At 33.9% G+C, this 16,563-nt stretch overlaps 1 protein-coding gene across 1 annotated transcript; it reads left to right on the top strand.

Moving 5' to 3' along the window:
- Nucleotides 1-7,036: 7,036 nt before the first annotated feature.
- On the top strand, nucleotides 7,037-15,865 carry LOC306665702 (protein LEG1 homolog; the record flags this gene model as incomplete). The annotated part of the gene is made up of 6 exons (XM_079147354.1): nucleotides 7,037-7,337; nucleotides 8,736-8,819; nucleotides 10,679-10,863; nucleotides 11,737-11,837; nucleotides 15,223-15,461; nucleotides 15,765-15,865. The coding sequence occupies 6 exons, from the start codon at nucleotides 7,037-7,039 to the stop codon at nucleotides 15,863-15,865; spliced, it is 1,011 nt and encodes a 336-aa protein (XP_079003480.1).
- Between the last annotated feature and the right edge of the window lie 698 nt (nucleotides 15,866-16,563).

Genomic DNA, 16,563 nt, shown 5'->3' with positions numbered 1-16,563 from the left:
GTCTTAGAAGCTTTATGCACGTAATTCCAATTTGGGGGGATTAAGTTGAAGTAAGTATAATATGCAAATGTAACAAGTTGAGAATATTTTGAGATCTTAAATAATTCAGAACAAATGGCACACTATTTTACTGCTAGATAAAGTTAAACACAATCACTCCGAAGATCCAAAAGTGATCTGTACTTGTCAAGACCTCTACCATACTTGTGCCACACTCAGCTATCAATATAATTCATGATCCATAACATGACACTCTGATTTTGATCAGTAATGTAATAGTAAAAATAAATATTCTAAAGAAGTCACTGAACCACAAACAAATATAGACCTTTCTTGCAGATGATTTATATAAAGCTAACCTCCACTGAAGCTGAGTAGGTGAGATGCATTAAGAAAAAGTCAAAATCAGCACAAAAAGATTAAACATAAAAATAGATTTTTTCCCACGACTAAGCTATGTCCACAACCCCTCTATCTAACTTTTTGAGGAAATAATTCCCACCATTAGTTGTGAATTCTGAATTCTCCAAATTTGTCATTACCTTTTTTATTATAATCATCCTAGTCTGTGTGGAGTATTATCTCCTGAGATTTTGATTTGCATTTTCCTGATGGCTAATGATTTTCTTTTCATGTGTTGATTGACACATAACTTATTTTGAGAAATGTCTCCAGTTCTTTTGCCCTTTTGAAAAAAAGTTATCTTTTTATTATTGAGTTTTTTTCAAATACTCTTTATTTTTTCTAATTATTTATACATGACAGTAGAATGCATTTCTGACACATCATACGCAAATGGAGTATCGCTTCAAATTCTTCTGGTTGTACATGATGTGGAATCATGTAATCATAAATGTACATAGGGTAATAATGTCCAATTCACTCTGCTGTCCTTCCTATCCCCATATCTCTCCCCTCTCTTCACTCTCCTCTTCCTAATCCAAAGTCCCTCTATTTTTCCCTAGCTCTCCCTTATTGTGAATTAGCATCCACATATCAGAGAAACATTCAGCCTTTGGTTTTTTGGGATTGGCTTATTTTTCTTAGAATGATATTCTCCAGCTCCATCCATTTAGGTGCAAATGCCATAATTTCATTCTTCTCTTAGGCTGAGTAATATTCATCTGTGTTTGTATACCACTTTTCTTTGTCCATTCATCTGTCGAAGGGCATCTAGTTTGGTTCCATAGTTTGGCTGTTGTGAATTCAGTTTCTATAAACATTGATGTGACCGAGTCACTATAGTATGCTGATTTTAAGTCCTTTGGGCATAAAACTCAGAGTGGGATCCATTCCAAGTTTTCTGAAGAATCTCTATACCACTTTACATAGTGATTGTACTAGTTTGCAGTCCCACTAGCAATATATGAGTGTAGCTTTCCCCCACATCCTTACCAACATTTATTATTGCTTCAATTCTTGATAATTGCCATTATGACTGGAGTGAGATGAAATCTCAGTGTAGTTTTGATTTGCATTTTCTAATTGCTAGAAATGTTGAACATTTTTTTGCATATTTGTTGATTAATTGTATTTCTTCTTCTGTGAAGTATCTGTTCAGTTGTTTTGCCCATTTATTGATTGGGTTATTTGTTTTTCTGGTGTTAAGTTTTTTGAGTTCTTTTTATATCCAGAGATTAATGTTCTATCTGAAGTGCAGGTGGTAAAGATTTTCTCCCATTCTGTAGGCTCTCTCAGCCCATTACTGATTGTTTCTATGTTGTGAAGAAACTTTTTAGTTTGATTCCTCCCACTTATTGATTCTTGATTTTACCTCTTGTGCTTTAGGGGTCTTGATAAGGAAGTGATTTTAAAACAAGTGTTTCAAGTGTGGAGTCAGTTTAGAGCAGAATTGCTAGAAGTAATTAAAAGTAACAAAGGCAGTAGAGCAGATAATATCTACTGATAATCAGAGGACAACTGAACACACACAAAGAAAGACAGCAGTCTTGGCGTGATCAGTGAAAGAGTCAAAAGGCTCATCATGGCATTTAAATAATCCTGGCCTGAAGACATCCATCATTCATCCATCATCCATCATCCCATCCTTGAGGCGTTGGTAAAAGAAAGACATATTGTTCTTTATAGAATAGTGTTCTTTGCAATGGACATTTCAGGCAGAGCAGATAGTGAAAACTTGGAGTACAACAGACCATGGAAGAATTTCCTGCAAAACAAAGACAAGCCAAGGCAGAATACAATGGAGCGCTGTGGGCACATAGCATCAGGCCTTGCAGCACAACACCCCCAGTGTGGCACCTTGGAAAGTGAGAAAAACTGCAGAAACAAAAGTCCATTCTGAGTTTCTCCATCTTTCCCTGTGAGAGCTGGAAATAAGGGGTTTTCTGACCCAGCTCACTTGAGAGTAGGTCATCAATCTCTCAATCTACAGAGGCTCTGCCCTATAGCCAAAGCAAAGAATGCTCCAGGGAGAGGCCAAGGAAGATCTGAACACAGGCCTTGCTCAGTCCCCACATCTCGGTACTATTAGGTTGTGCATCTGTTTGTCCACGCGTTTCTACGACTGTCCATTCTTCATTGAATCAAACATGAAAGTACAATTTCTCTGAGTGTCTGTTCCCTTCCTTTCTGAAATCTCTTGTGTCACATAAGACATGCACAAAGAAGTCTATTAGTGCCCTTCTCTTGCTAATCTGCCTTTTGTTACAGGGGTATTAGCCAGGGGTAAGTAAAGGATGTTACTTTTTCTCCCCTACAATACAATATACAAAAAAGTGATAGAACGTAATAATGTAAAGTTACTTTAAATTTAAGCAAGGAAAAAAAAATCTATTCTCAACTCTAAAATTCAAAAAGAAAATATTTCCAATAGGTTAATTATACATTAATTAATATTATACATATAAATCAGGACTCAACAGAATACCTTAAAATGTATGAGTTTATGTGTTATTTACAGAACATGAACAAATGCTTGAAAAATAAAAATTTAAAAATTGGTCTCTAATGTGTGTACTTAAATAACATTTCAAATCATTAGACTTTTTCAGTATTACCATAGGTATTCTATTGAGTCTGATCCAAAGAAGTAAAGAAATATAAACATTATTAAGCAATACAATTGCTTTCTAATTTATATGATTTACTAAGACAAAGCTAAATATGCCCATAGAAATGTTAGGCAAAAGAGAGGTTGAAAAACAAAAAAAAGAAAGAAATATAAAAGGTTGATAGATTTACAAAAAAACTATCAACAAAAATACATCCATAAAATGAAGATTAAAACTATCAGACATGTATTTTTTCTTATTAAGTGAGGGGAAAAAAAAAGTCAGACCCATGTTGTTTTGAGTGTAGGAAAGTAGACATTCTGATTAATAGACAGGTTGAAAATTTTTATTTTTCAGATAGCAATTTAACAATATGTGTCTAAACCTTTAGAAATGTTCATATCCTTGAATTTTATTCAAGAAAAAAATAGAGCAAGGGATATGATATGCAGTAGCACATAGCAAAATTAAGGAAAAGTTTGAAGTTGATTTTAGTTTTTTTTTTTTTTTTTCCTTCTTCTCCAAAGGATAATTTCTGGCTCTTTTATCTGAGATTAACCTACAGGAAAACACCAAATTAAAAAAAAAAAAAAATAGAACTCTGGAGAAATCTTTGCAGTGAGTTTAAAGGTGGTGGCAGTTTTCACCTAGAGCAAGGGGTAGCCTGACAGTGAGCCTAAGACCCTACCTCAATTCCTGCTGCTACTAGGGAATAGAGTTGTTGAGAAAACAGGGGAGGGCAAGAAAACTCTAGGAAGTCACAGCCTCACTGATAAACCACCAATATGGATAAAATACAATCCAAGGAGAAACTCTTTCAGATTCTGCTTCTTTTTGGGTATTCAAGACGAAACTCCCATGGAAACTTTGTTTGAGTAAGAGGTAATTGATAGGGGTTTCCTGTTGCTTGGGGCTTTTCTTAGGGGTTATCTATTTTCCACGGATTTATCAGTGGGTCAGTGTAATCTCACATTAACAAAGAAGTCAAACTTTGAGGGGATTGTGAATTTACAGCACAAAACACATGGAGTACAGATATTTCAAAGGAAAATGACATATTGGACTATAGAGTCTATTAGAAGAAGAAATTTTAAAATACATGCTAAAATCATTTAAAATTAGTCTAAAAGCATTCTTAGCAAGATGAAATGTTACTTGCACAAAAAGGAGCCAAACGGAATATTAGTTTTAAGAATTACAATGACTGAAGTAAAAACTCAATAAATGTGTTAAAGAAAGTAAAGGGCTATCAAGAGGAAAAATTTTTTGACCTTAGAAATCAGAAGATGAAAATCTTCAGGACGTGAAAACAAAGGATAAAATTAATAGACAATATCAAAAAATTAAGCTAAGAAATGTGGACTTAAAGTGGAACAATGGAAATATTTAAAGATATTTTGATAACATAGATACATTTGCAAGAGTTTTAAAGAATGACAAAAAATGACAAAATAGAAAAAGAAAACCCATATCTGGATATATAACAATGAATTTAAGAATATAAAAAAGTCATAACATTATAAAAATTTACAGAAACAAAAATCAGAGCATATACAATAATCAAAAACACTCCACAATGGAATTGTGTGTTTCAAAGAACTGAAGCAGGGAAAGAAAAAACCTGAGGATTCTGGATCTAGTCAGAGTGCAATCTAAGTTTTAAGAGATATGCATCTATTTTCTGTGATCTAAGTTTTCCAAGTTTGCCATGAAAACCAACCTTGAACAAGTTTTGGGTGAAGATTTTTAAATAAGTGAAAGAATAAGTCTGGAGATGTTGCAAGGAATCAATTAAGTTGTTGTACTCAAATGCATAAAATTAACAAAATATCTAGACAAATTTTATTTTTATCTTAGAAAAATTGCTAGAGATTAAAGTGCATGGGCCTCAAATATATGGATACGTACACACATATTTCACATAGATATATTTATACATAAACATAACTTTAAGACACATATCCAAAACTTGAATGCTATATATCATCAACTAAGTGTCCATCAACAAATAATAGATAAAGAAAATGTGGTATATATACACAGTGAAATACTATTCAGTCATGAATTAATAAAATCCTGTCATTTGCAGCAACAAAGATAGAACTGGAGATTATTCTGCTTAGTGAAATAAGTCATACATACACAGAAAGACAAGTACTGCATGATCACATGAATATGTGTAATCTAAAAATTGTCTCATAGGAGCTGAGATAGAATGATGTCTACCAAAGATGGGAAAGAATAGGGATACAGAGAAGGCTGGGGAAAGTTTGATTGATGGGTATAGTCATGGTTGAAAATAGTAAAAAGACTGGTGCATAGTAGGATGACTGTGACAACAATTATGTCCAGTATATTTCAAAAAGCTAGAATAAAAGAGTGTTTGTACCATGAAAATTTGGCAGTCAAGGAGATGGATGTTTAACCTGATTTAAACATCATACAATGTATATGCATATTGAAAAATTGCATGGTACTTCATTATTAATTCCAATTTTTATGTTTTTATGTATCCATTAAAAACAAAATGTAAAAAAGTTAAAATCTTGTTAAAGTTTCTCATTTTATTGTATAAATTTACAGATTAACATACTGCTCATATTTGGTCCATCAAAAAACATGGTATGACTATTTATTTTTTGATAGGTACCACAGATTGAACCCAGAGGCATTCAATCCCTGAGCCACAACCCCAGCCCATTTTATTTTTTATTTTGAGACAGGATCTGGCTAAATGGCTCAGGGCCATATTGTAAGGTCTCACTACATTGCTGAGGCTAGCCTTGAACTTGGAATCCTCCTTCCTCAGCCTCTGGAATGACTGTAATGGGATTACAGGTGTGCACTACCAAACCTGGCTATATTGTTATACTTGGAAAGCTGAATAATCAATGATCAAATGACTATGGGGAAAATAATATGACAGGAATAAAGAGTTAAATCATGTTAAGGGATATCTAACTCGAAAAATACCAGGAGTGAAAAGTATTCTTGACATGCTATGAAGAATATGAATATAGTTATGCTAATAATTGAGATTTTCAGATATATTGCTTTTTAAAGAGGCAATTTGACTATGTGTGAATGAAGCCCAGATAATAGTCATTGAAATGTGAGCAAGATGTTTATTTCTAAGGTAAAATTCAGATCTAGGAATTTATGGCTATCTCATGGTTCCATATGCTCCTGGTCAAGGAACCCCCTGCTTTGCATTCTATAATTCCTAAAATTGTGCCATGGGCCTAGGGATCAGAATTGAGGTTTATATTCATAATCTAAGACACAATATGGAGGAAGGAAGGGAAAGTGGCATGTCTCCTCCACTTAAGGACATGTCTCAGGAATGTGGACACCATTTCTGTTTATGTCCCAGTGACCAGCACTTACTTACATGGTTGTTTGTACAAGGGACACTGGAGATCTTGTCTTAATTCTAGGAGACTCTGTTCTTTGCTAAAATTTTAAGATTTCTTTCTTGAAAAAAAAAAATGGAGAAAGGAGATTTGTAGTTAATTAGCAGCTTTTTTAACAATAAAATGACTTTCAGTTTCTTTCTTGAAACAGAAACTTCTAACTGGATCACACATATTTTAGTATACCTTCACATATTACTACCAATCCTAATATTACTGGTTTAAATTATGCAATATTTCCTATGAAATATGTGAAATTGTACATGAGAGGGAAGCATTTGAATACTATTGGTGATATACTTTGTTATCATGAGCTAGACTAGAAAAACTTCTGGAAAATTTTATTAACAATAGTTTCATCTTATATACTATAAGAAGCCTACTCTTGCATTTAGTTTCAGGCACAATGTGGTAATACTGAAAAGGTGACAAAACTGAATTAGTTCAACCATTAACTAGTATACCAATTTCCTCTACATCTATCTCTATCTGATCTAAAAAAAAAAAAAAAAGCAAAATGGTAGTAAGATGTGATGCAAGAAATTACCATGACTTCCTCCTCCATTCTCTAATAAAAACCCTGACACAACTTTAATCCCCACCTTTGGCACGATGGCTTTTCTTACTTGCTGGGCCTGTGTACTAGTTGGTTGTCTTTCTGCTTCTTTCACAAGAGCTTCTGACCTCTCGGGCCTGTGTCCCCCTCTGTGGAAGGAGAGTCCTGGTGACTTCAGTGGCTACACAGTGGAAAATGGAACGTACATTATTAATCCCTGGGTGTTCTCTGAAAAAATGGGGATGTATAAAATCCTACTGAACAAAACAGCCATTTATTTTGCTAAATTTGCACCAGAAAACGAACAAAATCTTTTATGGGGATTACCTCTGCAGCATGGCTGGCAATATAGTTCAGGTAAGGAAGATCCTTATTTTCATTCTCACCATCTGTTGATACAACCATGAAGAATTTGAAAAATAGGCCTCTGAATATGCCATATTTTGAAAGTTGATTCTTTTTCCTTCTTCCCTCATAGCTACCATTTTCACTCCTCCTTCGCCAGAAATTCTTCTCTTTTTTCATTTTTAAAATTTTATTTGTTCTAATTAGTTGTACGTAACAGTAGAATGCATTTATACATTTTGATAGATCATATATAAATAGAGTGTAATCTCTCATTTTTCTGATTATACATCTCTTAAGGGTTGTCTGTTTCTATTAGAAATTTCAATGATACAAGCCATAGTGACCAGTCACAAAAGATGTCATACTAATGTATTGAACATTTTATAAATATTTACTGCATGCCTGTTAGGTGGTACCTTCCTTTCTAGACATTGGGATTAATAGAAAAGAAAAGGGATGTACATTACAAACAGAAGGTTATGTCACACTGGTTTAAACTCTCTTGAATCTTAATTGTGATGGCCTGATTACGGATATGAAAATATAAATGAGCAGCTTCTTGTTCATGGGGATTTTTTTTTTTGCAAATGCCTGCTTCTCCTTGAAAATAAGGTACCTTCCAATGCATACACAGAAGATACATTTTGCTATTAACTACACATGAGTCAAAATATATTTTTTTCTTGATGACAGAGAGAGCTCATGAGAAAGTGGTGATGATGACTTTTGCCCAACACAGATGATAAATAAAGTATTGAGAGAGAGAGAGAGAGAGAGAGAGAGAGAGAGAGAGAGAGAGAGAGAGAGCTCATGAGAAAGTGGTGATGATGATTTTTGCCCAACACAGATGATAAATAAAGTATTGAGAGAGAGAGAGAGAGAGAGAGAGAGAGAGAGAGAGAGAGAGAGAGAGAGAGAGAGAGAGAGAGAGGGGTGGTGGGAGGTGGAAAGGGAGGGAGAGAAAGAAGTAGGGAAAATGGCAATTTCATTTTAAGGAGATAAATATTATTTTCAAATGTTTATGACACATAGAGTTACCAGATGAAACACAATTGACGGTTCTTCTCACTTCACACAGCAACCTTGGTAACTCTTTTACTCCATGTAAAATTATTTCCATAATTTTGATCAGGAGGTAGAAAAAGGATGTAAAAATGTGAATACTTACAAAAGCCAAAAATCTAAGACCTATAACTAAAAAGCCCAAAACTATAATATGGTTATTGAAAAGAAAAGCGATTGGTTGAGAGATGGGGAATAAAAGATGAAGAGTGATGGAAATACAAATATAAGTTACTCAGAAATAAATGTCTGTGCTTCTGCAAATAAATACATCTCATTAAATGATGATCATAACTGTTTCATACTATGCATGATAAATACTACTACACATTTTCTCTCCTGTAGGCAGATTAGCTGATCCCAGCCAAAGGACAGACTGCGGCCACAAACCTGATGATTTGTGCGTCTCTGTGGACAGTTGGTGGGCTGGTAGGTTCACTTAGAGCACAAGATAAATATTACCAATTTCCAAAAGAAGACATTCAACCTAAAATCTTTGAGACTGAGACTAACCAGAACCAACACTGTTCCTTTTAAAAATGAATCTAGGGCTAAGGTTGTGGCTCAGTGGTAGAGCACTCGCCTAGCATGTGTGAGGCACCAGGTTCCGTTCTCAGCACCGCATAGAAAAATAAATAAAGTTGTTATGTCCAACCACAACTAAAAATGTTCTTTAAAAAAAAAAAAATGAATCTAGGGTTGAGGGTGGAGCTCTGTGGTAGAGTGCTTTCCTAGCTTGAGTAAGTTCCTGGGTTCAATCACCAGCAACACAAATAAATTAATGAATAAACATTATACCAGAATCAGTTTGCCATGTCCCTAGTTCCTTTATGTCATGTTATAGAATTTATAGAACTTAATAGCCACAGTGTTCACATGATTTTCGAGGCTATATTCACCTTCTCACAGAACTGAAACAGGGCACTACAAAAGGCCATGGTCTCCAAGAGACCATGACAGTTAGATGGCATGTCTGAAAGTGACAGGGACTATTGGAAAGTGGAAGACTGAGAAGTGTGAGATTAGAAAATACTGCTTTTCATTCTGCTCAGATCAAATGTGTTAAGTATTAAAACTCATAAACACGTCCGAGAATAACACCTACTGCACTCCATTTTATCATTCATTAATCAGGGGCTTCAGTTGTACATTTAATGCTAAATAACAAGAAATGATTTTCTGTATCTTTAATTTCATTTTTAAGTCATGAAAATAAATTACAGAACAACTTTTTAGAAATATTTCCCAATAATTAAAAACAAGAACACATTAAATTTCACTTTCTCAGAGTAATACGCATGATATATAACCCTAAGTGTTTTCCTCATACTACCCTGGGCCTTTATTCCCCCAAACTCACAAACAGTCCTACCCACAGATCTAGAATTTGAACTTTATTAGTCTCAGATTGATTTAGTAGTTTGGCTCATCATCCTGTTATACTGGGGCATAGGACTGCATTCATGAATGCTTGTCTATGGCAAAAAATATTTTGCCACCACCCAGAGACAATGAGTATGAACCTAATATATAAGTAAATTAAGGTATCTAAATCTTCTGGAATAGGTTAACTGTAGGGAGACATTTTAAAGAGTATTATTTAATTGTCAATCTAATTATTTATTGATCTAATGATCTATTGCCAGAACTTAACAAGAAAATTTGCTTTAGAGACAGGATAAATCAAGGACCTAGTGATTATATGCTTACAAATTAAACTTAGATATGTTAAATAGAAAAGATATATTAATCAAAAAACTATATAATCATGTTACAGTGTTTTAGAAAAATACCATACAGCGCTCTCTCACGCTCTGCTCTCTCTCTCTCTATCTCTTTCTTTCTCTCTCTCTCTCACTCTGCAGGCAGACACTCTGCTTGTCTGCTTAATAAAATCTCTTAAAAAAAAAAAAAAAAAGTACCATACACAGCAGTACCTCAGTGAGAGGTTTTGTACTTTTCCCTGGAAAATGTGACAGTTTTCTTCCCTTTTAGTTCTTCAAAAAACGAATATTGCCCAATCCATTAAAATTACCTTTTTCTTTAAAATATAATCAAGTACTTTAAATAGTATATATTCATTATTATAAGATAACATCAAAGTTATCTGTGATTCCTTCATCATATGATTCCCACAGGGATTTTGTACAATATTTTTTCCATGTGCCAAAATTTTATAACGTTTCTGGATCTGTGAATTTCTCCTTAATGACGTATGGCTTACTTAAAAATGTGCTCTTCAACATTTGTTACTGCTTATGGTAATAATAAATATTTTGTTCTTACAGATTTAAATTATTTTCTCAGTGTAATACCTTTCCTTGCTGCGGTTGATTCTGGCATTCTGGGGATATCATCAGACCAAGTCAGGCTTTCGCCACCACCCAAGGATCAGACGAGGTTTTGTTATGATGTTTCTGGCTGCCATTCATCCTTCTCTGAGATGATGAATAAGTGGATTGACTTTTACCAGGTTTCTTCTTCAAGTTTTATAATTTATACTTTAGAATTTATTTTGCTGCATAGCATTTTTTAAGGATTTTTGTGCATTGTACAATATTTTTCTTAATATAAAAATGTACAATTGTTATGCTAGATACATTGTTAATGTATATTTTACTAGAGCATCGACACTATTGGCCCAATGCAACATTAACAAATTCTATGCATTCTTCTTTCCTCAAACAAACTGCAGTGCAAATTGTCAACACAGGCTATTCTACTACAGGTGAATAGGTTAGTACACTTAATTGGAACTTCGGGTTCATTGTGAGATTTTAGAAGAAATGTGATAATAGAATTGTGTTTGGATCAATAATCTTATTTCAACTAAATTAACAAATAATCACCTGTGGATAGAAGCAAACGATTATCTGTTGTTCTGAACTAAATATTCAATGACCAAAACAAAATACATTGGTCAAATATAGATATGGAATAAAATCTATGATGAAAAGATATATTTATCAGTTGTTTAGATTAATTCATTACTTTAGGTATAATTAAATTTAACATTCCAACAAAATTTTTTCTTCTTGCTCTTCAGATTTTATGGTAATTTAATATTTGTGGGAATAAAAGTGACAAAAAGATTCCTGGTCAGTACAAAATATGGACTCTGAAGATAATAGAAATTTTACTTCTTCTAGATGCATGTGCTTTACTTAATATAAAAATTTTTCTTTTGCCCTTTACAAAGGGTTATAGACTAAGGTCTTATACATATTAATTCTTAAAAACAAATTTTCCTTTTGTGTAGAATATTGTTATATATCTGAACAAAATTAAATTTCGGGGAGGGGAATTGTTAGAGTTACTCAAATCCTAATACGTTTCTTTTCTTCAGTATATGAAGTTACCTTCTAGTAACTTTGAGGATCTGTTGAAATACTTATGGGCTGCACATACCACATCCTTGAAAAACATTGTCAAATCTTTTGAAGATAGGTAAGAATGAATCCAAAGTCATTTCTCTTTAATATACTATATTATTTTTGTCTTATTCATACCATTTCTTTTTCTTCTAGAGTGATAGTGATTTTTAAATCTTAATATTTTATCACAGGTCTAATCATTGGGGAGTACAGTGATGAGATGTAAATAATTTATCATGATCTGGTTTAGAAGGTATTTTATGATGGGGAGAAAATATAAGGAAAAAGTACTGAATTATAAAACAAATAACATGCAATGAATTTTTCTAACTGTACAAATCAAAATAGAATAGAAATATGTAGATGATTTTTAATACTTTGTTTATAGATATATGGTATAGTGGTATCTACTGGAGAAAATATCAACTAAAACATGGTTAGCCACAAAGTATCTAGATTACCAATCTCTCCATATACTGTGTGACACAGAAAGCAGGTGTAATAATGACTTGGGTTTGACAGTGAACGGACCACTCTAGAGGGTGGAAATCTAAATGTGGCAAAAAGCAGAAACCAAGTAAGGAGGGTTCGTTGGTATTAAACAGGTAGATAAGTAAATCCAGGCAGTAATGTGTAAGTCCTTCATATACCACTCTTTATTCTTCCAAAGTAAATGCTTGATCAGCTGATCACAGGGTGTTTTCTCCTCCTCCTGTTGATACAACTTCAACAACTGGGTACTAAATCAGTCTAGGAAGGAGTTTAATCCCTTGTGGTGTCTGTACTTTAATTTGGGGCTACATCCATCACAGCAGCTGGAATGCAGTTGCTCCTTCAATGGTGGGAAACACAGATAAAATGATGCAGACAGGATCTTGAGTGGTAATGGTCAACCTTGGTATTTTTGATTGATAGTAAATTAATGACATAGACTATGTTTTTCATTTTCAGATTATTTCTGGTCTCACAAAGTAAATCAATAGAAAAATATAACTTTGAACACAGGAAACGTTAATATTTTAAATATCTAAAATTCACAGAGAGCCAGAGCTTTAGCTCAGTGGTAAAACACTTGCTTAGCATTGTGAGGCCCTGAGATTGATCCCCAGCACTGAAAACACACATGCACACAAAAAGAAAAATCAAAGATACTGCAGATTTTTTGCTTTTTAGTTTTGTTTCTTTTCCCTTATGGATTTAGATGTTCAAATACCTTGTCTTTATTTCTCTTCGTACAATGGAATTATATTTGAAAAGAAATCATATTTCTAACAGACCAGATTTATTTAAAAATTGGTTCAAACTCAACATTCCTTTTCTTGATAATGAATCTGTGCCTGAGTTGTTCATTAAAGTTCTTAAAATCTTACATCAGAGCAGAATGGCAGGCCAGGTATTCAAATTCCCTGACTTGCCAGCCCATCTTCTCATCTTGCACACTGCCATCTGTAATGCACAGGGATTGCAAACTGGATTTCAAAGATCAATTCTACAAAGAAGTATATTCGCTGTGTGACCCAGTATTTTATTAGCTTTGTTCAAAAGAAAGCAGCACAATCTACACCATTGACCTCAGTGGCATACCACAGTGTTTCCTTCCCAAACGTGTGGGTTCAGCAGGGGGCTCTGCTGGTCCTTCCTGGCCTTACTCTCAGGTGGACTGACTCTGATCAGCCCCAGCAAGGGAGACTGGGGAAGCTCAGCTCTGATGCACTTGTCTCCTTCATCCTGTGGGTCTGGGTGTTGTCCATGGTGGTGACAGAGTTGCAAGAGAGAAATCAAGAGTGAAAATCCATTTCAAGCTTATGCTTCACCAAGTCAGTTAATACAGTATTGTCCAAATCAAGTCAGATGACCCAGTCTGGAAGTGTTCCTGCCTCTCACCCTACTGCTGGCTGGCAAACAACCTTAGAATCTTATTAGTTACTTCTTCAGGCAAAAACACTATGAAAAGTTTATTTAAGTGAGAAAATATAATACTGTGTGACCTACACAAATTTAATAAAATTCTGTGGTCCCAGATTCTACGATTGGTTGGTTCATAGGTATCTGTGTTTTCTATTTATGAGAACCATTTAAAGTTTATTTTTTTATGGACACATTCTATCTCACTCATGATCTTAACTGACTGATGATAAATCATTCAAATGAAGCATTTTCAAGCTTTCTTCTGAATTTCATTTTTGCTTATGTGTCCTGTGTGTTTTAAACCTGTTCTCTCATCTCTTTTCCCCTCTCCTATGTCTCTGTCTCCCTTGAAATTTGTGCACTACACTGTTACTAGGGTTTAGAGGTCTTTACTCAAAATCCTTATGAACTGATATTTACTTTCATCTTTACTTCACAGAAAACTGATGTATTAAGGTTACTGAAATCAATTCCAATCCTTGTCATCAAGGATTCATTTCGGTCACTCTACCAATTCCATGCTGGAGGCAGGGAGGATCCTACAAGCCTGGGGATTAAGGCGACAGGAAGTGTCCACTGGGTTGTTTTATGATTTACTTAACACTGTCAAGCTTCTTTGGTCTGGTGGATCCACATGTGTAATGTCAAAATAAAGTTAGATTGTCTAACTTCTAGAAATTAGAATATAATCTGATGTCATAACAAACCTTCAAATAAGCCAGTAGTGCCATGGGAATGCAGAAGAGTGGGAAGGGGTTGATTTTACTTCAGGTGGAGTGGAAAACTTCTTGAAGAAGGTCATGTCTGTGATGTGACTTGAAAGAAAATGTTCCTGGTAAGTCAAGTGGGAAGTGTAAAGTGTTTTGTGGAGAACAAGAAAGTTTGCAAAACTGCAAACTTTTTATCATGCTTATACTGCTCATAGAGACAGGAGCCCTGAGATATAGTTATAAAACCATTTACTACTTTCCAATGTAGTTATTTATCACCCAAATAAATGACATAGTTCAGTTTTTAAGGGACTTCCTCCAGTAGAATTTTTTTTGTAACTCAAGTCGTTTAGCAAGCTACACAAGAAAATTAGACCTCTATTTCACTAGAATGCTTAATGTTTTCAGGACTCCCTGACAACAGGAATCAAATTTTGCAAAAAATGTCTGAATCCAGCAACGATTTTTACTTAGATCTTTTCTTTTTTCTCTACATTGCCAAGGAATATTATTTAAATGTATTCTTACATTCAGTTATTTTATGGATTTTAAGTATAATATGCCTAATTCAAAGCATAAAATATAAACTAAAATATTAACAATAAAATATTAAAAATATTAAAATATCAGCAGATGGGTTGACCCTTCCTAGACTGAATTTTTAAATTATGGTTCTTCACATTTCCTGAAAGATGGGCAAAAGTTATCACATTAAAAATCTAGCCTCTAAGTAGGTAAAGTATGAATTTTATTTATCAACAAGGTACCATATTTTGTGAAAGAGGGAGATTGAAATCCTGAAATGATTTACCAAAATTGAATACTTTTCCCATTCTTTAGATATGACTTCTACTCTAAAAAGGAATCAGAATTTGCAAGAAAATGGGCTATTGCTGTGGAGTATATAGGTGCATCCCGCATCCCAACAACCTTAATTAGAATACATAAATCCCAGAAGCACCTTCCACCACGAATCCTTGTCAATACTGACACAGCCCCTTTAATCAGCGACTTCACTGCTCTTCAGAACACAGTCCTGTTGGGTCTAAATACTCTTGGCAGAGTGGATAAAACTTCAGGTAAGAATTTTAAAAGCATACTTCACAAAAATCAAGATTATATAAAACAGCTAACCAATGAATTAATTAATTAAATCAAAGTTTAGATGTCATAACATATATTTCAAAAAGAAATTTGTGATTCCCTATAGGTACCTTTTGCATTTTCTAGGTATAATCACTCTGGATATATGGCAGAACCATTGAGGGACTATCATCCTCACCCTCGTTGCCTGTTCTTTCACTGGGAGTCCATATATACAGCTGGGAGTATAAAAAAGTTTGCAGGATTTAACTATAATAATTTTGTCATTTTTTCCCCAGGTTCATTTTCTTTGACTGCATGGAAAATTGCAATGAAGACACAAACTTCAAGGAAGCTACTATTAGAGCTTTTTGATATACTTTTAGAAATATCTGATTAAAAACTTCCCCAAATGGTTGAAGACTCAAAAATGGACCACTCTTAATTTTTGACAATCAATGTCTTTTAAAAAATTAATATTATCACAATCATGTAGCCTCGTCATTTTTGGTGTTTTAAAATGATGCTAATTTGTTAGGAATTTGTCCATGCATAAATCTAATTTGTTATTATGATTATTCTTTTAAAGTAATAATTCTTGGTTTTTTAATTCATCAATACTTAAATTTTAAGATACAAGGAGACTGCATGAAGCTACCAGAAGAATCACTATGAGATTAATAAATAGCTATTAAACTTGTATGCCTGTTTCATGGTATCCTATGTAACATAATTTCATGAAACTCAAAGGGATATATCCTGCTCATTCATGACTAAAACACAGAACAGTGTGAAATAAAATAGTAACAGTCAATTTAAATGTATACAATTCATAAAATTGAATTGTCAAAGTGTATACTGATTCATCAATTGTTTTCTAAATGTTTCTGCAGACCCCAAGTTTCTAGCAATGACTTGATAGAGTTTCCCTCTTTGACCCATAGTTGGTAATGAAAAATCCAGGGTAGTAAGATCAGCTAAAATTATTGCTTCCTAAAAGGAGGCCTAATAAGGAACAGCATTTCAAATGCAGAGTACTGATCTCACTAGCCTTTGAGAGTTGTTATCAGAAATGTTATCTTTAGAGCAGTATAGTTT

This window comes from Sciurus vulgaris (genome assembly GCF_902686455.1).
Source record: "Sciurus vulgaris genome assembly, chromosome: 7".
NCBI classification, from domain to species: Eukaryota; Metazoa; Chordata; class Mammalia; order Rodentia; family Sciuridae; genus Sciurus; species Sciurus vulgaris.
The sequence above is the reverse complement of the archived record's forward strand: the minus strand, read 5'-3'. Positions and strand labels throughout refer to the sequence as shown.